Source organism: Equus przewalskii, chromosome 25, assembly GCF_037783145.1.
Source record: "Equus przewalskii isolate Varuska chromosome 25, EquPr2, whole genome shotgun sequence".
Classification (NCBI taxonomy): domain Eukaryota; kingdom Metazoa; phylum Chordata; class Mammalia; order Perissodactyla; family Equidae; genus Equus; species Equus przewalskii.
Genome location: NC_091855.1, coordinates 36093721 through 36116704, shown reverse-complemented (window position 1 = coordinate 36116704; position 22984 = coordinate 36093721). Strand labels below are relative to the sequence as shown.

Sequence of the window (22984 nt, the reverse complement as noted above, 5' to 3'; positions counted from 1 at the left end):
AGAGCCAGTGGGTGGATGGCCTGGGTGCCCGTTCCTGTGGGCAGCCCCATTCATAACCAACACTGAAATACTGGTGTGGCAGGACCTACAGTCACCAGACACCTGGGAGAAGTGACTTTTGCTCAATGCTGCTTTTAGCCACTTGTGTGGTACTGGAGAGCCAGGCACTCACGTCTTTGCCACAGCTACCCACGCGGCAGGTCTATTTTCAATCACGTTTTTCAGATGAGGAAACTTCGGCACAGAGAGGTTAGGTAACTTGCCCAAGATCACACAGCTGGTAGGGGGCAGGGCCTGGATTAGGGCTTTCAACACTATGCTGTACAGTGTGGAGGGGCTGAGCCTCATCAGAACGGATCCAGAAGGGCCTTCGTGATGATGTGCAGAGGGAGAGGAGGGCACACATCTCCTGCTGGTCCCCTTCCTGCTCACTAAGACCAGAGCAGCCTGAGGTGTGGGTCCTGGCTGAGGACTCCTTTATCCAGTGTGCCGCATAATTACTCAGAACAACTCTGCCTGTGTCAAGTGGCCTTCGTGGCACTGAAGTCCTCCGAGACCATCAGACATAAACCAACAGAAACTCACTCACTTCCCAGAGCATGAACTGCCCCTCCGTGTGGATGCCCCACTCCAGAGAACGCGCAGAGTAAAAGCAGGCAGGTTAGGACGGGCCCTTAGCAATCACTAATTCTGGAGCCTTGTGTTAGGAAGGATTCCGAGGCCGTATTTGGGCCCTAAAGGAGAGTCTGTGACCAGGCGATGGTACCTGCCTTGGGTGCGGAAGTGGTGCACGCCTCTATCCTTGATCTAGTCCCCGACTCTACAGAGGAGGACACTGAGGCACAGAGTGGGGATTAACTTGTTCAACATCATGCTGCTGATTAGGGTACCATGGCCCCAGCCAGGGCTGCCCCCTGCACGAGTCCCGGTTGTGAGAACCGTGCTTTGATGACGTGAGCGGCTCAGTACCCCTGGCAGGTGCATGCGCTCTCGGCCATGGAGCCACACTGCACACAGCAGAGCAGGTCCTGGGCCAGCGTGCGGGCGGAGGCCCCTGCAGTGGCTTTGCTAGCTGGGCATTATTGGGGCAAACCCAGGACCTCTCCCTGCCTCCAGCGCCCCCTCTGTGCGCTGTCACAGACAGAGGCCCTCGTCTTTCTACTGACAGGGCACCTCATGTGTGGGCACTGCACCAGGCCCTGGAAGAGAGCCGTCAGCAGGGACCCTGGGAATCCGAATTAGCTAGAGATTATTGCTCCTTTTTTTTTGTTTTGCCCCTGGACATAGAACCAAAGATGATGTTTGAAAGAGAAACAGTTTGCTCCAATGACCGGTTATTTCGTCCACTAGGGGCTCAGCTCCTGTTGGGCCTGATTGCCCCTCTGACCAGGGTCGGGCATGCCCGCCTTGGCACAGCCGTAATCAGAGTGGAAGGCACGGCAGAGGGACCATTCTCATCCCGCCCCTCATCCTGCAGGTGGGACAAGGAGGCTCCAAGAGGAAGGGTCCAGTCACACATCCCAGGGCAGAGCCAGGACCACAGCTCCGCCTCCCCGGGTCCCAGCCTCCCTGTTGTCCAGAGCAGGTTGGACACCCCAGGGATCCAGGCCCCCCCAGCCTCTGTCCTCTGACGCAGGCAACCAGAGCATCCTTCCCTGGCGGCTCGCGCTCACTCTCCTTCCTTTGACTTGAGCTCTTGGCCCCCAGAGCCCATTCCCAGACGTCTCATAGGTCTGTTGGCCACTCCTGGTCTCCCCCACAATCAGTCACCTCCATAAGTGGCCCTCCACCTGGACACAGCCAGCATTGCTTAGGCCTGGGGACCACTCCACTTCCTGACACCGGAAATGTGGAAACTGCAAAAGAAATGTCTTTATTCTTTTAACCTTCTTAATATTTACAAAGAACAAAAAGAACAGAACTGAAAATGGCTTACACAGTGGGTGGCAGATGAACAGATGTGTAACTCTGGCTTCTGGGGTGGCCGGCAGGCAAGGGCAAAGCCCCATCGTCCCAAGTCTGCGCAGGGATGGCGGGACGATCTGTCGGGCCCTGGCCTGGTTGGGGAGGGGCCGACCACGCCTTCCCCATAGCTCCCAAGGCTGCAAGGGCTGACTCGGAGACTGCCTGAGAAGCCCCTGCCCCAGGCCTGCCCTCCCCCTCCCACACATACACAAAGGGAAGGCTCCCAAGAGGCTACACTGCCGCCCAGCCCACCTCTCACACGGAGAGCTCCTGGGGTCCCCGACACCCCTGCAGGCTGGAGGTGGGGGCCGAGGCCCTCCTGGCCGGGCTAGAGGTAGCCAAAGACGTTGAAGATGGGTGGGGGCACGGCCGGCTTGGTGGGGATAGGCTTCAGGACCACGGGTCTGTACACTTTCTGCCCTGGGCCATCCACATCCTTGCAGAAGTGGGCCAGCTCCCCTGGGGAAGCTGGGCTTTTCCTCCAGAGGCCCAGGCTGGGGACCGGGCTCTGAGGCAAGGCCCCTGGAGGGCCCGGGTAGATGGGCTGTCCATGGTACTGGAAGGGGCAGCAGCTCCAGGCATTGACACGGCCCACCAGGGAGACCCCAGGCATCTTGAGTGGCTCCTTCTCAGCGGGTGCCCTTGGGGATGCGGGCACGGGGGCCGTCTCGGGCCCCACGGGCTCCAAGCCCTTGCAGTGTTTCTTACCCTCATAGGGAGGTCCCTCCCTGGGGCCCAGTCCCCCCTCCAGCCCCAGGGGGTAGCTGTGGGTGGGCCGCGGCTCTTCCCAGAAGGAAGCAGGCAGCTGTCTTTTCCTCATGGGCACCTGGCCAGGCCTGGCAGCTTCTGGATTCTGCCCCTGTAGGGTCTGCTCCTTGGAGAGACATTCCTCCCTGTAGGGGTTCCCCAGAGCCTTCTCCGTGCAGCCCCCACCCCCGCCAGGGCTGGAATCCTGGCCAGCACCCAGGGGCAGCCTCCCGGGCCGGTCCTCAGGCCCCCTTTTCAGGTGAGGCTCGGCTCCTCTGCCGGGGAGGCCCCGGGGGAGCCGGGAATACTTCTGGGAGAAGCGTTTGAGCTGCTTCTGCAGGTACTTGCGGTGGTCCACAGAGCGGCGGCAGGGCGCCGACTTGTCCAGGGCCGCCTTGATGTCGCTGGATGCCAGGTTCACAAAGTTCAGCAGCATCTTCACGTCACTGTCGGATGCCATCACCAGGGGGCCTCTGCACGGAGCTTTCCATGAAGAGGGTGGGTTCTGCGGGGGGCTGGCAGCTCCAGAGAAGGGCACAGGGCGGACCTGGGGAGACACATAGGCCATTGGAGTCTCTGGGATCAGCCACGCCCAGCCCTCCCCAAAGGCCGCATGGCTGCAGACAGTGGCCCCAGACCCAGACCCCTCAGCCCTAAACAAAGTCTTGGGTAGTGGGATTCCCACTCAAGCCGCCTAGCACTTCCTGAGCGTCTGTGATGGGACAGGCGCCAACAGAACCTCCTGTAGTTTTCTTGGGTCTGTGGCCCTCCACTTGCAGCTGAAGCTCAGAGAGGTTGGGGAACTTGCCCAAGGTGACCCAGCTACAAGTGTCATCCCTGGGGCTGGAGCGCGAGTCTCGGCGCTCCCAGCCCACGGTGTCTCCCACACACCATGCTGCCAACGTGCACAACTTGCCAGCAAGGTTTTTACTTTCTGAGCTGAAGCGACTGCTCCGTTTTCAAGCAAGGCCAAGCCCCCTCTCTCCCTGGTGGCGCTCTCCTCCTCCCGCCCCCACCCCAGCCCTCCTAGCATCAACCCCCCTCCTTGGTCCCCACGCTCCACCCCCAGCTCTCACGCAGGACAGGCAGGTCCCCTGTCTGGCACTCAAGCCCGGGCCTGCCGGGCGGGCTGGTCGCAGGCTGTGGGCAGCAGGACGCCCCCGTAGAAGCATCTGCAGCAATTTCATGCCTCCTCGGCCGCCACCCGCAGCACCTCACCCCTCCCCCAGGCCCCAGCCGGCCCCACGCCCCCACCCAGTCTGGCCAAGCTGCCTGGGCCTCCACACTGACCGAGGGTGCCGGGCCCCGGGCCCCACCAACGTGGCCCGGCAGGTTCCCCGCCGCAGACCTGGGCCGGGCCCGGCGCGGCCGGCGAGCTCCGTGCGTCCGGCTGCAAGCGGTTGTGCAGCCCTCGAGTGGGTTGAATGGAGACCGAGTCCCGGGAGCTGGGGGGCCCCTCAGGCCAATCAGGAGCGCCTCTCCAGATACAAAGCATCCCAATCAGGCGGCAGCGCCCCGTTCCCACATTCTTTGCCATCACAAATTGTCACCATGGGGACCATCACAAAAAAGACAGCTCCCAAATGCAATCATTTCCCGGTAAATTTCTACCCTTCAGCCCCACTCTCTCCCTCGGCTTCCACGCCCCTCCTCCCCTTGACCTCGGTTCCCTGGTTTCTCGAGGGGGCGGGGTGTGTGTGTGTGTGTGTGTGTGTGTTTAAAAAGTCCAGGACTGAGGAGGGGCCGGGCCCAGAAGAGATGGGCCTGCACACCTCCCCCAGACTCCGGGCCTACAGCTGCCATGCTCCAGTGCAGACAGACAATCGGACGGGGTAAGCCGGGCGGGCGGGCTGCTTTCCCTGCTGTCCTTGAGTGTTGAGTGGTGCTCTCCTCTCTCTCTCCCTCTCTCTCTCCCCCTCTCTCTCCCCATTCCCCCTTCCCAGGCACAGGGCCCTGGGGGCCTGTGAGCACACACACTGCTGTCTGCTGTCGGCAGAGGTAGCGGAGGCAGGGCCCTCTAGCGAGGGGCTGGCATACCCATGGGAAGGCAGCGGAACCCTCAGGAATCTTGTCTTTATGTTTGCTTCCTCAATTGAGCTGCACAAAGCCTGAATTGCCCATTCAGCGCGGCCGGACAAAAGGCTGGCGGTGCACGGTCCCCTTGCATTTGTAGTCAAACAGTTAGGGACTTAAATCGAGTCGTCATGATGGAGAAAGAGGTGGACAAAGCCCATAGAATTGCCATCAGCAAACATTTTCCTGTGTCATATTAGCCAGTCTCCATGGCTCCCCCTGGCCCGGGGACAATGGCACAAGTTTGCACACTTGGCTACTGTCACCGTGCCAACGCCGGCGGGGCCGCAAGCAGGGCCGCTCTGAGCAAGCAAGGGAGCCCAGCGCCGCTGGCCGTTGGCCCTGCCCACCGAGTGGCCAGAGGGAAGGTGAGGCGCGGGCGGAGGGCGGCTGCCTGGGAAATGCTGATGGGCGAGGCCTCCGTGCCAGCCAGCCCGGGCGGCCCCTCCGCCTCCCGCCTTTCTCCTCATGCTCTGCCTCCTCTTTCCCGTCCTCCTCTCCTTCTTTTTCCTGGCCTTCTCCCCTTTCCTCTGCCACTTTTTCCTCCTGTCCCCTGGTTGGTCAAATGGCTGGTGATCTATACACCAACCCACCTTTTTGCACCACCACCTAAAATGCCAAGGACTCCTCTCTGAGGTCTCACTGCCCAGATGGGAGCACCAGCCAGGCAGGGGGCCTCACCCAGGAGCGATGGTCCTACCCCCTCCTGCTGGCCAATAGGCAGCTGCTGCTGGCATGAGGCACCTGCCCGTGGTGGCCTGCCTCCAACCCACCTCCCCCTCTGGCCTGAGGCTCCCTAGAGCCCAAATGAAGGGTTTGGAGCAGACGGCCCAGTGCAGACATGCGGTAACTCACTTTAGGCATTTAGGAGCGGGTACAGTATTCTCTGTGCCCCCTTCCCCTGCAGCGGGTATCGGGGAAGCGTGGACTGAGATGGAGGTGACCCTGGACTGAAGCATCCTGGATCATTGGCCATCACATGGCCGGGAGGGTGGCCCCTACCTGCAGTAGCCTTTGTGTTAAGTGGGAGCCAAACCTTCTTCGTTTTAAACCCATGAGATTTGGGGATTGTTTCTACAGCATAACCCAGCACACCTTAACTGGCACAGGCAGGAAACGCCCTTTCTGCTCCAAGCACCCTGCTCACACAGCTAGAGAAAACGCCCCAGGTCACCAGGTTAGGCTCCCGCACGACTCCTGCCCGGCACGGGTGCCTGCTGCCTCCTGCTGGAACCAGGGTGCACAGCCACCAGCACGTTCGAATCTCTCCCGAAGCCAGTGTTGGCCCGCCACACCGCATTCTCCATCACTTTCGGCTGGGACCCTGGTCCCAAACCAGCCGGCTCCATTTCCGCCCTGGCCTCCTGCTCCAGGCATCTACTTATGTCGGCCCCTCTCGCTGGGACACCGTCTCCGTTTGAAGAGCATGGCGACGTGCTCAAGCCGCTCCTCTGGATCTCAGCTTCCTCTGAGGCCCCACGGCGCCTGAAGCCATGTCAGCCCGTCCTGGTGCTGCCTCCTTGTGCCGGCCTCCTCCCACTTCTCAGCCAATAATGTCCCCAACAGGTCAGCCAGCTCCATGGGGCTCAAGTCCATATCTTAAAACATCCTCTGTAGCTCTAAACATGGGCTGTTCTTCCCATGTGTTCTTCCCACTTTTTGAGGAAAGAGGGAAGGAAAGAAGAAAAGAGGGAGGAGAGGAAGAAAGGGAAGAGAAAACTGGAACGAACAAAACTGAGGCTTGTTGGACTTGTGCCAAGAGCCGTGATGGACGATCGCACACGGAAGACGCACCTGACCCCGCGACAGCTCGGTGAGGGGGTTATGGTGGCCGTGAGGCTGCGTTACTCTCCCAGGGCCTCACTGCTAATAACTGGCAGAACTTGAACCTGAAGTCGGGCCCGTCTGCGTGCAAAGCCTGTGTGGCTCCCGTCACCCGTGTGGCTTCCCTGAGCTCCGACTGAGCACCGGGCACTGAGTGAGTGCTGTGGGGTTGGAAGGCCTCCCAGACCAGATTTTCTGCATAAATCCTGGGTTCTGCCCTCTGTCCCTCCGTGAGGACGGGACTCCGTCTTCTGACTCAGGAGCATGGGAGCTGGCGCTGCGGGAGATCAGTGGAGGGAGAGGAGGCAGCTGGGGCTTAGACTGGGGCCCAGGAACCTGACCCATGGCCCCACACTGAGCTGGTGACACCCCAAGCCTCAACATTCGACCCTTGCTGGGGAGGCCTCCTCTGTGTTTTTCTGGCCATAGAGACAGGTGGAAAAACATCAGTAATAATTATGCCTGTTCTAGAGAGCCCTTGCACAGTCATTCTCTCATGTGGTCCTGCCTCTGGGCAGGGAAGAATTTGTTTCCCTGTTTACAATTGGTGACACACTCAAGGACAAGCCTCAAACCTCTGATTTTTGGGCCCAACTCAGGGCTACTCAGTCAACTCTGTCCTCTTGGCATTCTTCAAGGCCCAGCTCAAACATCCAGGAAGACTTCCACCAACTCCCAGCATTATATGTGATACCCTCCCCATTGCTATGTTTATGGATTCAAAGATGAAGTCTAACCTCCTTAGCTTAACACAGAAGGCCCTTTGTAATCTGACCCCTACTAAGGCCTTGCACAGAGTAGCTTCTCACTACAATGTTTCATGAATTAAATACTTTGCCCATTCCACTGAATACAATTCTTCCTGTGGACTGGAAACAATTGCTTCCTGTCTTGTTTTTTCGTTTATTGTTTGTCCCAATCAGCCAACTCAACCTGGGGGAGCCACATGAGAGCAGAGAACTTGTCTGCTGGTTCCTCTCTGTATCTCCAGTGACTAGAATGGCCTTGGCACAGAGCAGGCCTTCATGAAGGACCCTTGTGGTTGCTATGGCTGTACCTAATGCTGAATTGTCTGTGTTCCCTCGGGACTGCGGGTGCCTTGAAAGCAGGAGGCACCGTTTCACAATGGAGTCCCCTTGTGTCAGAACAGGGGTTCCAAAAAGCTCCATTAAGAGCAAGGGAGCTGTGTTGGACTTGAACTTGAGGGTTCCTTCCGACCTCCTCCTGTGGCTGCCGTGGACCTCCAACACTCAGGCGGTGCTAACCTGACCTCAAGTCCATTCACACCATTCAGCGTCAGGGACTCGCAGCCTCGAGTCCACTCCATTCAGCACCTGCCATGTGCCAGCGCCCAGCAGGGGCGGGGTGGGCTTCCCTGGCTTGCTCTTCTGTTCCCGAGGCAACTTGTTGGAGGCAACGACGACCTTGTCTTGATGACTGAACAGCTGTCTTCTGCCCACCCCTCAGGGAGGCAGGATGACATCCTAACTGGCTTCGATTTCCCAAAAAGCCACTCGGAGCCACCCGTCCAGAATCTCTGGATGTCGTCTGACATAATCCACTTCTAGGATCTAGCCCACACAGGCACAGGCAGAAAGCAAAAGCAAGAGGAGGCTGTGTGACAATGCCGTGCACCGGCCAAGCCCCAGGGGACCGGTCATCTGGGGTGGTGGACTTTCAAATTGCTTTTATGCAGAGAAGCCCATTCAAAAAATTATCATGTGGGAGTCCAGTATGTAAAACAGTGACAGCAATGTGGTGAGGACAGATTTATTTTACACCTGCAAACGCACGCTTTCCACTTATTTTGCAAGCAATGAATTAGAGCAAGGAGGCTGTTTTGGTGGCAGAGAGCTTCGAAATCAGGGGCGATGGGTTACGGTCTGACATCAGCCGTACTTTGTTTTGGTTGCAGAGTATTTAGAAAATCTTGATTTAGAGAGAGAAGCAGCTGCAATGGTAATTTTTTTTTTCAAGCGTATCTCGCAATCTCAGGATAGTCCTCGAATGAAAAGGAATCGTCTAAGAAGCTTTATTAGCTAGTTCCCAGAGGAGTTAGCCAGTTAGCTGCCCAGGTTAACCAGTTGGCAGCCAAGGGTGTCAACTTGTGAGTTAAAAAGCGTTTGAGTGTGTGTTTATTTGTTGGCACAGTTTTTAGAATGGAATATTTTAAATTGCCAAAAATAAAATTTAAGGGAAATTTTACATTTCCACGCCTCTCTAGAAAGTTCCAGAAGATGGGTACCTTCTCATTTTAGAGGTGAAGAGAGTGAGGGCCAGATAGTGGTGGTGATTCAGCCAGGGCGACAGAGCCGGGTAGACGCAGGAGGAGCCCGCAGCTCTGCTCTCCCGGCAGCCCTGTGTGCACGCCGATGCCCAACAGCGACACTGTGGCGCTCAGAGCTCGGGTCCACTCAGCACTTGCCCCTGATGGGAGTAGGGAACGTGTATTAAGCTGTTTGTCCTTCCCAGGTGCCATGATCACTGTCTTTAATAGATAAGGAAACTAAGGCACAAATCATCTAGGAAACCTGCCCAAGGTCCCCTGGTCAGTAAATGACGGAGCTGGGAATGCGATGCTGGCAGCCAGATCCAGACCCTCAGTCATGACCCTCAGATGCTGCTGTTCACTACTGATGACGCTGAACCAACGCACAGGCACTCACTCCCTCCCAGGGCCTTTGCTAGCCCAGGGACGCCACCTGCCCGAGGCCCTCATGGTCCAGGAGAGTTAGGTCCCACCGCCCCCGACTCAGGAAACATACAAAGCCTACAAGGTTGGGGGCAGCTCTGTGGACGTGTGGTGCAGACATCACAAGACGATTTATGTAACCTCTTACATAATGGGAATGTTGCTACCCAAGGCCAGCCAGAGGCATGCTGTCAGCTGTAATCAGGGCAGACAGGCTCCCGCTTCCTTGGAATGGGAGGGATCGAGTCAAAATAAACCCCTTTGACTGCCAGGCCGAGGGCTTCCTGCTCTGGCAACCTCGTCTCACAACCTAGGCTGAGCACCAGCCTGGCTGTGTCCTCAGAGCAGCCAGAGACCTCGTGATGACCTGAAGAAGTCACAGCCCAGCTCAGCCAGTCCCTGCGCCCCTGGTCACATCCCAACAGCAGTGATAGAGACAACAGTCAGTGTGATCAAGTCTCATATTGGAAGCAGTTTCACCGCATTGATACAGTACAGAAGGGAGACTGGCTTTGGAGATAAGATCTCTGAACTCTGCACCTACCTGGCTGTGTGATCTTGGGACAGTCACTCACCCTGTCTGGGCCTCAGTTTCTTGGTTAGATCACATCAGCAGTTCTCAGCCTCCATGTTGCACACATGGACACTGGTGTGGGGCTGGTGCGTCACAAGTCGGTGTTACTTATAAAGGTTCCAAACTTGGCAACTGATGCACTTTTTCCTAATATAAATTAGAGCCGATTCAATGTAACAAAGCCAGGTGAACCTCCTTGCATTCCCCTGTGGGTTCTTGAAAGGGATGTGAATGAGCTGGTAAGTCCCAGGACCCAACTCTCCAGGAAGAGAGGAAGCGCATCAGATTTTCATCCATCTCGGGGGGAGTTTCAAGACGGGCAGGGTTCAGGGAAAGAATTTTATGCTGAATGAGTGCTGAGAGCAGACATCCGTGCCTTGTTCCTGATCTTAGGGGGAGAGCACTGAGTCCTCCACCATTGAGTACAGTGTTAGCTGCAGGATTTTGGTAGATGCCCCTTGTCAAGTTGAGGAAGTTCTCCACTATTCCTAAGTTGCTGAGAGTTTTTATCATGAATGGGTGTTGAATTTTGTCAGATAATTTTTCCTTCATCAATTTACGTGATCACGTGGGTTTTCTTGTTCAGCCCCTTGACATGGTGGATTACACGGATTGACTTTCAAATATTGAACCAGCCTTGCATTCCTGGAGAAAACTCCACTCCATTGTGGTGTATAATTCTTTGTATGTATTGCTGGATTTAACTTACTAATATTTGGTTGAGGATTTTTTGCTGTTTTCTATGTTCATCAGGTATATTAGTCTATTGTTTCCTTTTTTGTGCTGTTTTTGTCTGGTTTTGGCATCATGGTAATACTGAACTCACAAAATGAATTGGGAAGTATTCCCTTCTCTTCCTTTTTTTTCCCCCCCTGGAAGACAGTGTGTAAAATTGATGCTAATTCTTTAACTGTTTGGTAGAATTCTCCCATGAAACCATCTGGGCCTGGGACTTTCTATTTTGTGAGGTTTTCAATTACAAATTCAATTTCTTCAATAGTTACAGGATTACTCACACTATCTACTTCATACTGGATGACCTTTGGTAGTTTGTGGTCTCTGAGGAATTGATCCATTTCGTCTAGGTTGTTGAATTTATGTGCATAGAGCCGTTCATGGTATTCCCTTATTATCCTTTGATGTCCGCTGGGTCTGTAGTGCCATCCATTTCACTCCTGATGCTGGTGATTTGTGTCTTTTTTCTTTTTTGACAGCCTTGCTAGAGGTTTATCAATTTTATTGATCTTTTCAAAGAACAAGCATTTCATTGATTTTCTCTATTGTTTTCTGTTTTCAATTTCATTGATTTCTACTCTTTATTATTTCCTTTGTTCCTCTTTCTTTGGGTTTACTTCTCTTTTTTTAGTTTCTTGAGCTTAGATCATTGAAATTTTCTTTTTTCTTTTTCTTTTCTTTTCTTTTCTTTTTTTTTTTTTTCGCCAAGGAAGATTTGCCCTGAGCTAACATCTGTGCCAATCTTCCTCTATGTTTCAGTATGTGGACCACCAGCACAGCATGGCTGCTAACAGAGTGGTGTAGGTCCACACCCAGGAACCAAACATAGGCTGCCAAAGTGGAGTGCACTGAACTTAACCACTAGGCCACTGGGGCTGGCCCTGAGATTTTCTTTTCTAATGTAAAAAGTTAGTGTTATAAAATTTCCTCTTGGCACTGCTTTAGCTGCATCTCACAAATTTCAATCTGTTGTACTTCCATTTTTCATCAGCTCGATGTGTTTTGCTATTTCCTTTGAGACATTCGTTTTGGTCCTGTGATGGTTAATTTTGTGTGTCAACTTGACTGGATCACGGGATGCCCAGATATCTGGTTAGGTATTATTCCTGGGTACGTCTGTGAGGGTGTTTCTAGAAGAGATTAGCATTTGAGTCTGTAGACTGAGAAGAGGGCATTGCCCTCCCCAGTGTGGGTGGGCACCGTGCAATCTGTTGAGGGTCTGGATAGAACAGAAGGCAGAGGGTGGGTGGGTTTGTTCTTTCCTGCCTCCCTGCTTGAGCTGGAACGGTGGTCTTCTCTTGCCCTTGGTCTGGGATTTACACCATCAGTTCACCTGGTTCTCAGACCCTTGGACTCAGACTGGACATAGACCACCAGGTCTCCTGGGTCTCCAGCTTACACACACAGATCATGGGACTTCTTAGCCTCCATAATGGCAAGAGCCAATTCCTCACAAGAAATCTCTCTCTCTCTCTCTCTCTCTCTCTTTCCATACATATACATATTTCTCTGGAGAGCCCTGACTAATTCCAGATGATTACAGACCCATTGGTGGTTTAGAAGTATCAGAAGTATGTTGTTTAATTTCCAATGTTTGGAGATTTGGGGGGAGGGGTGCCTTTCTGTTAGCGATTTCTAGTTTGATTCCATGATGGTCAGACAACACACTTGGTATGATTTAAATTCTTTTAAATTTGTTGAGGTTTGTTTAACCACCCAGGATATAGTCCATCTTGGCAAATGTTCCACAAACACTTGAAAAAAAAGTGTAGGGACCAGCCCCATGGTTGAGTGGTTAAGTTCACGTGCTCTGCTTCAGCGTCCATGGGTTCATCAGTTTGGATCCTGGGGGTGGACCTACACACTGCTCATCAAGCCATGCTGTGGCGGCATCCTACGTAGAAGAACTAGAATGACCTACAACTAGGATATACAGCTAGGTACTGGGGCTTTGGGGAGAAAAAAATTAAAATTAAAAAAAAAAGAAGAAAAGTGTACTTGGCTGTTGTTGGCTTGAGTGATCTATAAATGTTGATTAGATCTCCCTGGCTGATGGTGTTGTTCAGTTCTTCTCCATCCTTGCTGATTTTCTATTCTATGGTAGTTCTTTCAGTTGCTGAGAGGGGTGTGAAGTTCTCAGTCACAGCTGTGGACTCGTCTATTTCTCCGCTCAGCAGCATCAGGTTTTGCTTCATGTACTTTGAAGCTCTATTGTTTGATGCACAGACATTTAGGAATACTGTGTTTTCTTGTTGATTGGCCCTTTTAGCATCACGTAATGCCTTCTTCATCACGGGTAATTTTCTTTGCTCTAATGTCTACTTTGCTCCCATGTCTAATGTTTAAGTGGATATTAACATAGCCACTCCTGCTTTTTAAAAATTAATGTTTGCACGATATAACTTTGTTCATCTTTTTACTCTCAACCTGCCCATATAGTTATATTTGAAGTGAGTGTCTTAGAGACAATATGTGGTTGTGTCACTTTTTTTAAACCCACTCTGCCAATCTCCTTTAATTAGTATACTTCTACCATTCAGGCTACAATTGTTGATAGGTGAGGCCTGTCATTTGGTCGCTTGTTTTCTGTTTGCTTGGATATATCTCCTTGCATAGATTTTCAGTGGTTGTTCTAGTATTTCAGTATACATGCATAACTTGTCACAGTCTACTAGTTTCAACCTTTTACCACCATTCTTGTGCCAGACAAGTGGTTCTCTACCTGATGCCCAGGCCCCTCTTCAGACCAACAAACTCAGAATCTCCAGGGAGGGGGAGCTGTCATTAGAACGGTGATTCTCACGCGCAGCCAGGATGGAAGTCCGCTGCCTGGATACCCCCTGAGACTCCTTCCTGCACAGATCATTTGGGCAGGGGCACATTTTCATGGAGCCTTGAAACACGGCCAGGTCTGAAACCTCACTATAATCTCAAGACTAGAAGTCACCTTAGCAGAGTGGAGTCTCAGTGAAGGAAACCTGTGGATGAAATGAGGAAGGACGTGGCAGAGAAGTGGCCATCTCAACAGAGGAGGGCTCCGCTCTTAGCCATCGCTCAGTTTCTCTAGAAGTCAATGCTCCCGATTGTTCTAGAGGCTGGTCATTCATGAAAGGTCTGCCGTGACCCGAGTCACTGAGTGAGCATCAGGAGGTTTGGAAGGGCTCAGTACCCCTTTGCCACCATGCCTGGGGCCAGTTCCCAGGCAGGGGACGAGCCTTTTATGATTTTCCTGACAAATGGCCCTGGAGGCCTACTGTTCACAGCCAGCCCCTTGCAGACATCACTAGTTGATCCCGGTACCATCTCCTGCAGAGCCCTGTGGTGGCTCCATATCTTTCAGCTTCCCCCACTAAAAAAATAAGATAAACCCATGTTTAATCTCTGCCCAGCTTATGGGCTCCTTGAACCCTCTGAGTCAACTTTACATTCTGCTCATTCTTCATTTTCCAGTGCCTACAACCGTGGTCAGCTTGGAACACGCTTATCAAACACCTGGTTAACTTTAACAGATAGATCTAGCTTTCAGACATCGTTGGTTAGTTAATTCCTTCTGCTCACAATCTGTGTCCCCTCTAGCATTCTCCCACGTCACATGGCTCCACTCTGTATCTGACTGAGCAGCAGGTGTGACTTTAGAACATTTTAGGGACAATGTGAAGGGCGAAGGCCCTCAGGGAGCCGGGGGAGGTGGGAGCCCCTCCGGGCTCAGACGCACCTGGGTGGAAGCTGGCTCCACCACTTCCTGGCGTGGAACTTTGGGCAGGTCACCTGTCACATCGAGCTTCAGTTCTTCTGTCTGTGACGTGGGGACAAGGAGCATATGTGGGACTCTTTTAAGAAGAGTTAGTGCTCAGTGGGTCGGTTCCAAAGCATTTAATGATCACCTACTGTGTGTAAGATACTCTGTGAGGTGCTGGAGATATCGAAAGGAATAAGACACCGGTGTGAACAGCCTAGCAAATGATTTATCGACTCTTACTATATGCTAGATAATGTTCTGAAAACATCATCTGTGTCAACTCCTCCATAAGGACGTGGGTTGCTACTCTCCCTGCTGTACAGATGAAGAGACTGAGGGCCAGGTGGACCAGGTGACTTGCCCAAGACCCCACAGCCAGCAGAGGTGAAGCTGGAGTCCAACCCAAGCAGATTATCATAGTTTCATGATTACTCACCATGGTCAATAAGCTCTGAGCCTCAGGTTCCTCATCTTATAGTGGAGCTAATGGTAGTTCCCTGGCAGGGTGGATAACGAGAATTAAGAAAGATCATCTGTGAGAAAGACTACCGCAGCGCCTGGCTCGCGGCTGATGCCCCTCCCTCACCTTCCTCCCCCTCTGGGCACAGGCCAAAGCTGCCCAGGTGAAGCCCATCTTGGGCACATCGCACCTGTAAAGAGGGGCTGATGCGACAGGAATGACACAGCAATAAGGTCTCTGTGCCCCTGCTGGTCGTCCCCAACAGACTACTGCCCTGTACTGATCCCTGCCACCCTGCCACGTGTCCATCACCTTGACTGTGTCCTCTGGTGCCTTTCTGATGCGTCTCTTCACTGGGCCCAGGGCGCCAGCCAGGAATGAAAAGTCCGTTTAATCTCAACTGCCAACTCGGATTTGACTGGCGATGGCTGGTGGGTGCTGGGTGGGAAGATTCCGAGGGCCTGCTGGGCTCAGCGGTTAGAATGCTGTGATCAGCTAGTGATGTCTTCCGTGGGCGTGGCTGGAGATGTGCTGGCTGTGCACCAGATATCCCCGAATCCAGCTCTAAATCACAGCATGCAGAGTCAGGGGCACGAAGCTGGGCGTTCTAGTAACCCAACCTGTGTGATTGTGTGACTCCCCCATGGACTCAAGCACTCCCACTTCCCAGGCCAGAGCTCATCCATTCAGTTCGACAAACTGAGACCAGGCGTGTTGGGACTTTGGAGAATGGGGACAGTGAGAATTTTTGTGCAATGGGGAGGAGAGGTCCCTGCAGGCAGTGGGCGAGACCAGGTTAGGAAGAAAGGTTGTCCTCTGTGGATATTTGCATGCAATAGGCACATAGTAAAAGCTTGTTGAATGAATGAAAGAACAAACTGGAACATGGGGCAAAATGATTGGTTGGCTTCTGAGTCATCTTGGGGAGTCCAACCGCCAGTCACATAATGACCTGGAACCAGCAGGTGCCTCCTCTGTGCTGGGCCCTCCGGCCACGGCTCTGCCTCTTGGCTGCTTTGGACAAACAACACGCTCTGAACGTCAGAAAGGAGCCCTTGGCCCCTGGGAATGGGATTTCCTCAGAGAAAGGTGATGGGGGCCCGGGCCTGACTCCCCTTGAACACCGCGAGGTGCTGGGAGCTTTTATCTACCATCTCATTTAATCCTCCGTAATAAATGAGTGAAAGAACAACTGAGACTTTCTGAGGAGGCCATTGTCCTTTCCATTAGACAGATTAGGAAACTGAGGCTTAGGGAGGTAGAAGAGCTCTTCCCGGTCACCGAGCCAGGAGGCAGAGGAGCCGGACTTTGGACTCACTCTGTGTCTACACCGCAGTGCCCCTCAAAGAAGGCGGTGGGGCACTCATTGTCACCTCTCGTCTGTCTCTTCCCTAACGGATTCCCAGCCCTCTGCCTCCCGCCTGGAGTGCCTGTCCCACTCTGGTGATATACCAGGGGTTCCTTTTCATCATCCTTTTCATCATCACTTTATTTCCTGACCTCCGATCACAACTCTGTCTGTAGCTCAAATCCAGCCCCAAACACACTTTTAAAAAAGTCTCTGAGTGGAGTCTTGCCACGTGATCATTTGCATGATGAGCCGGTGGGCCATTCGAGCCTGCCTCGGGCATTCTGTTCCCGGGCTCCCTGACAGGGTCCTGAGTGGGTAAGAGGGGAGTATGAAGAATTATTACGATGCATTCAGTAGCCCCCCACCACCTCCACCCCAGCATTGAGGCTGAGCTCTCCCAGCTGACATTGCCCCCTCGGATGTCATTCCACTGCTTGGCACGTGGTAGGCTCCCCTTGGAGCATCTGGGTCACCTGGAAGCAGATGTGTACCCCTTTGGAGTCAGACAACGGCATCCATGTCCTGCCTCTGCTGGTCCAGGCAGGTGATCTCACCTCTCTGGGCCTCGCCTTTCTCCTCTGTAAAGTGGGGTAGTTCTTTCTAGTGACTCTGCTGGCTTGCTGGAACCCTAAAGAAAGATGGGCCCCAAGGATGACTTGGGTCTGACCAGGCTATAAGACTGACCATGGGGGTGGGGGAGGGAGCCCCCAATAGTGTCCAAGGGCTTGACCACAACCAGCCCCAAGTTCAAAGACACCTATGAGGGGCTGGCAGTGACAGCTCCCATCACACCTTGAATGATGACCCACAGTTCTGGACGATAAGGGTGATGGGAGCAGTGCCCCAGCTCCCGCAGGCCCTTCCCGCCGGCTAAAGGATGGGTGGAGGTAGTTTTAGCTCTGTTGGGAAGGCATGGAGGGAATTCTAGGGGGAAGGGAGTGTAGGTAAGCGAGGACGGGAGGACACAGCAGACGGGGGCTAGATGACACAGGCCACTCCAGTGCCAGAGCGCCTGCAGGTTCTCGGGCAGGTCCCAGCCGATCCTGCCCAGAGTGGGAAGCGTGGCAGCAGATGTGGGCTCAGCGTGCACAGAGTGAAGCCTAGAGATGGGTCATTGGCCACAGCTTTAGGATGGGGCGCCTGGATGCACCCCAGGCCTCTGCTCTCCTCCTCTACATTCACCCCTTGGAAAACCCTGTGGTCTCAGGGGCCTTAAGTACCATCCGGGGGCCGATGGCTCCCTGTTTAAGGCTCCAGCCCGGACTTCTCCTCTGAACGCCAGTCATTCCAGCAGGCTCCTTGCCCTCTCCCCAGGGATGTCCAAGATTCTCCAGCTTTCTATGTCCAAAACTGAGCTCCTGGGTTTCTCCCCAGCTCTGCTCCTCCCACAGTCTTTCTCATCTCAGATAGGGGCAGCTCAATCCTTCCGGTACCTCAGGCAGAAACCTCAAAGCCATCTGTGACTCCGCTGTCATACCCATCCATCAGCACACCCTCTTGGCTCCACTGGCAAACTACATCCAGAATCTGACCGCTTCTCGCCCGCTCCCGTGCTCCCACCCTGGACCAGTCTCCCATCATCTCTCAAGTCACCTAGACTGTTTCAGAGTCTCCTAACTGGGCTCCTGGGTCCAGCCTCCCCCCCCCCCCCGCCCCGGCCCCGAGTCAGTTCTCACACAGCAGCCTGTGCTCCTTCTGAAAAGATAAGCCGGCTCAGAGCGCTCCTCTGCTCCCCCACTCCCTCCGCTCCCCCACTCCCTCAGCTCCCATCTCACTCAGAGCAGCGGCCCCCCAGTGGCCACAAGATCCTGCATGGTCTGCACCCCTCCCAGTTACTTCTCTCACTTTATCCCCTCCACCACTCCCTCCTGCCCCTGTTCTCCTTGCTGTTCCTCAAATACCAGGCACGCGGCCACCTCAGGGCCTTTGCATTTGCTGTTCCCTCTCCCTGGAATTCTCTTACCCTAGATCAGTGGTCGGTAAACCATGGCGCACCACCTGTTTGTGTAAATAAAGTTTTATTGGGACACAGCCAGGCCCGTCCCTTGATGTATTGTCTAGGCTGCTTTTGCCCCACCGCAGCAGAATGGAGGGGTTGTGACGGACACCAGAGGGCACTCAAAGCCTGAAGCATTTACTATCTGGCCCTTTACAGAACAGTTTTGCCCACCCCTGCCCTGCATACTCGTATGGCTCACCCCTTCACCTCCTGTGTGTCTCTCCCCAAGGGCACTCCCGTGAGTCCGTCTCACCCTGCATCCTCTCCTCCATCACACTCACCGCCACGAGGCACTCTGGACGTTTCCCCACTTACCTCCTTTATGGTCTATCTGCTGCCACTAGATGTCGGTCCCACAGAGGGGAGGGACTTGGACCGCTGCTCACAGCTGTGTCCCCGTCCCAGAACAGCACCTCACATGTAGCCGATGCTCAGAAAATAAGTGCTCAGTGAATGATGTTTCCCATTGGCTCAGTCCATACCTCTGGGCCTCTGCCTCAGTTTCCCTTTCTGTGGCACTGGGGCCCTGGCAGATCTCTTGCCAGGTCTTTCCCCAGGGAGGCTGAGTCCCGTCATGAATAAACACCGTCCCCAGAAACACCCAGCCTGGGTTCCGGCAAGCCCTGCGCCACCTCTGTTTTAGGTAGGTCCCCTCATACTAAAAAAGAGTTAAAAGACGTTCTAAAGTATGGGGGGTGCAGATGTGATGGCATTTTAAATGTTTAGGTGTGACAGGTAACACTCACTCAACACAGGAAAGCACTACATTATGATGGCTCAATCACAAGACAGTTACAGAGGTTGCTTTCAATATTAATTAATTAAATTCAGTTAAGATATTAATCAACATCTATTAAAATATTAAATTAAAATAATTAATTTTAAAATAATTTAAATATTAATTAACTGTGCCCAGGGCGACACAGGAGATGCCAGAGGGCCGCTCTCTCTTATTTCTCTACTTCAGTCTTCAAATGGTCATCTCATTTGGAGGGAATGTCCAAAGTCTGGTCCACAAAACAAAAAACCAGTCCCAAACCTTGATGCTTGGGAGCCTTCTAAGTGCCACTCAGAGCGCCCTCGAGCAGTGCGGGAGAGTATCGGCACAGCATCAGCTTCACCTTCCTGCTCCCACCCAGCCCTGCCCCCCAACTCGGGGCCTATGAGCTCCTATCCATGCCCCTTATGGGGGGCTGATGCTCTCTGAGACCAGTAAGCACTGCCCAGAGCTTTACCTTCTCCGTAAGGAGACACAGGGGCTCCAGGTCACCCACCAAATCCTCCAACAGCACTGTAGGGTGCCTCTAAGTAAACCCATTTCACAGAGGAGGCCACTGAGGCACAGAGTGATGTGCCCAGGGTCATGAAGCTGAGAACTGGCAGCCCTGGGGATCTGAACCCAGGCCCATCTGAGCTCGGGAGGGTCCTCACATCTTCCCATTGGTACCTTCCGAAGGACCGCCCCTGCAGAGATGCGCCAGCCCAAGGACCAAGTGCGAGCGTCATTTATGAACTTCTTGGGCACGCCCCAGTCACCCCACAAGGGCCCCATCCCCTCAGCCAGCCCATCTGAAATGTAGGTGTGCCGGGTAAACTGAGGCAGCATGGGGCCCTGGATAGGAGCTGAGTTCTGGGGTTACCCAGATCGGCTCCTTGGCAGGTAGCTGGCCCGGAGAACATTATTTGCTGGCTGATTGAGGGGTGGCATAATTTCTTCTCCTGCAAAGACTCTTCATTTGGGCTATGAGGTTACTGTCGGCCTGAACTTCCCATCTTGGCCGCCTGCCAGGACCCTAAAGGCACCTGTGAATCTCTTTTCTCCAACAGACACCTTGAACCATAAACAGATGCCAGGGACCTTGGGGACCATGAATAACACCACGGAATTGGAGAGAGGGCCTTTGGAGTCACCGATCTGGCTTCAAGTCCCAGTTCTGCCACTTACCAACTATGTGACCAAGGGAAAGTCACTTAACCTCTCTGAGCCCCACTTTCCTCTTGCCAGGCAGCACCTTCCTGCAACATCCTTGGAGGAGGCTAAGGTCACAGATGTGAGTGCTTAGCCCAGGCTGGCCTGTGGTCAACATTTCTATTTGCCATCGGACCCCCTTATAAATCAGATGAGGAAACTGAGGCTGGCAGGCGAAACGGCTTGTCCAAAGCAGCCTGGTGAGTCAGTGGCAGGGTCAGAACTGGCATCCTGACTCCAAGACCAGCGCTCCCAGCCCCTATCCGGAGTGCGTTTTCCCCACCCTTGACAGAGAGAGGAAAACGCGGGGTTCTCCCCAGCGCTCCGCCCGGCCTCAAACGGCCACGAGAGGGCGCCCCTGGACTTGCTCGGCGTCTGCTGCGTTTGGGGGCCTGGGCCCTTGTCTGCCCCAGCGTCCTCAGCCTGTCGGCTCGCAGCCCGAGCTCCTGCCCCTTCAGAATTCTGATGAGACCCCCTGCTCACTCTTCTTCCTTGCCTCCACCCTCCACCCCCAGCCCAGGATTATCCATTCTCCTTTCCTGGAGCAGACTTGGGATCCTCGGAACCCCCATATTGGTTTTCCCAACGAGAGGACCCACGTCTGGCTTTGGGATTACAGCAATGTTGTGCTGTTTCTTAGCATCCACCCACGCTCCCATCCAGCCATCCACAAACTTCCACTCCACACCTGCCGGGTGCCGGGGGCCAGGCCAGGGAGCTGGCAGAGGGCACCGCAGAGTCCATCCATCCATTCTTCAACACAGCCCCTGCCTCATGGAGGATGCAGCCAAGTGGGGAGACCATAGTTCCAACACCTGATGACGTGATGGCTTCAGCGTGTCGATTGAAAAGCAAGCAGAAGGGCTAAGGGCAGGAGCCCCAGGGCCACTTCTGGAGGCTGTGGCCACTGATTTGCATCTTCAAGGAAGCCAAGAACCTGGCCAGGCAGAGAAGGCCCAGTGCTCCGAGAGGCCACGAGGGGAGACCCACGCCCCTGGGTGAAGACCCTCCTGATCTGTAATCAGGAATTATAATTCCTCCTCTGCCTCCCTCCTAGAAGGAAAGAACGTACAGGCGAGTGAGATGGAAGCATGGTGGGGACTAAAGCACCATGCCACCAGCGAGGAGATGGGTCTCAGCCCCAGCATCCTCGTCTTTCCCAAGGTGGCGTTTGGCCTTCAGGTGTATCCAGTGGGCTTCTGTTTCCCTTTCCTCCAGCATACAACCCCCCTCCACTGCCCTGCTTGCAGATGCACTTTCAAGACCACTCCAGTTGCTGGGTCACTGATGAGAGGCCCGCAGGGCTCCCATGCTGACCCCGCCGAGGCCCGCCCTCCCCTCTTCCCTGCTCTGGGTTGCCATGAGTCACTCAAGGTCCACGTATTAGGCCTATTAGAACAAAAACAGGAAGGCAGGCAGGCCAGGCACTCCTGGAGGCCATCCCAGAGCTCTTAGAGGATGAAGTCTGTGAAAGGGATCCCAGGCAGCTATGGGCGCACTGCCCTCTGCACCCAGGGTGCTGGCCAGGAAGGCCTCTGAGTCCGGGGGGAAGAGCGCTGTGTGAATGTTGGCATTGCCCGTCGCCCCACTTCCATCCTTTTAGACAACACAAATGACAAGCTATTTCCAACTTTCCTTCTCCAAACAGAGTCCTCTTGGTCTGGGGTGGTGGTGGAGTAAGAGGTGAGCTCCCTGGATGTTCGAGGCCCTCCCTGGACCCAGGGGAGCGCGCTAAACATCACAGAGAGCGCGTTTATCTTCCCAAACCTGTGTTTCCTGCAGGACATCACACGCTGTTGTGCATCCTCTCCTCGCCTCGCTGTGCACAAACACGTGTGTAATTCTCCGCTTCTCTCAAATGCACTCTCCCTCCCTGAGTGCAGGATGAAGCTGCTTCCTGAAACATCGCCTGGACTCCCCCAGGCGGCCAGAGAAACGTGGCCAGAGGCCAAGTGGCCTCTCCGGGGGCTCTGGGTGGCCCAGGAGCCCCCTACCCCCACCCCGGGGCCTGGGGAGAGTCTTTCCTTCCCTGTCCAAGGAGAGGAGCGGGCTGCCAGCTGCTACTGGAGAGACTGGAGGCTCATGTCCTTCCCTCCCGTGCACCCTTGCCAAACCTCTTTCCTATGAAGGCGACCCCATGTACCCATTTTAACCAGATTTCAGCAGGATTTGAAGGTTGAGAAGATCCGATATGTTAGAATTTTTCAAAAGTCTTATAACACCCAGTGCTGTCAAGGATGTGGAGAAATAGACACACTTAGGCATTGTGGATGTGAGCGTAAATTGGCATTGACTTTTTGAGGGTATTTTGGCAGTGTCTATTAAAATACGTGCACATGGGCACAAAGAGCTGTGCGTGAGGATGTCTGTGGAGATGTGGTTTGCAACTGCAAAAAACAAAGATGGAAAAACCCGAACGCTTGGAAGTTATGCACTGCCCTAGTGCTGGGCGTGGAAGGCGCTGTAGCCACTCAGAAGAATGACATTGATCTGCAGCTGCTGACTCAGAAGGACCTCAGCACAGAGAGTGAAAAGTAACTCTCCTTCCCTCCCCAGCCCCAGCCTCCCAGGTTCCCTCCGGGGAGGCGGCCACTATTTTCGCTTCCTGGTATATCCTTCCAGAGATGGTCTAGGCAGCTCCAAGCGGTGGGTGTAGACATATCCATTCTCCAACTCTTCCGTCTCGTGTACACTGTACTCAAATGACAGCACACTCCATCTGACCACAGATCCAGGCTTGCTTTTTCCACTTACTTTGTTTTAGTGATCAGCCCACATCAGTATGTAAATGAGCCTCTTATTCTTTTTATCAGCTGCATGGAGACAGGCTCCAGGATTCTGGTCTTCCCCTCCTGG

At 54.0% G+C, this 22984-nt stretch overlaps 1 protein-coding gene across 4 annotated transcripts; it reads right to left on the bottom strand.

Annotated features, from left to right (window-relative positions):
- Positions 1 to 1848: 1848 nt before the first annotated feature.
- Positions 1849 to 15253, bottom strand: FAM181A (family with sequence similarity 181 member A). Of its 4 annotated transcripts, XM_008540766.2 has the most exons (3): positions 15122 to 15253; positions 14786 to 14846; positions 1849 to 3259 (listed from the first exon to the last, which is right to left on the bottom strand). In XM_008540766.2, exons 2-3 carry the CDS (start codon positions 14786 to 14788, stop codon positions 2294 to 2296), a joined length of 969 nt encoding a protein of 322 aa, XP_008538988.1. In that variant the 5' UTR covers positions 14789 to 14846; positions 15122 to 15253; the 3' UTR covers positions 1849 to 2293. The 4 variants fall into 4 exon arrangements, with proteins under 4 accessions (XP_008538988.1, XP_008538990.1, XP_008538989.1 ...); XM_008540768.2 differs by lacking the exon at positions 14786 to 14846 and having other exon boundaries at positions 15122 to 15246; XM_008540767.2 differs by lacking the exons at positions 14786 to 14846; positions 15122 to 15253 and adding an exon at positions 4750 to 5023.
- Positions 15254 to 22984: the final 7731 nt, after the last annotated feature.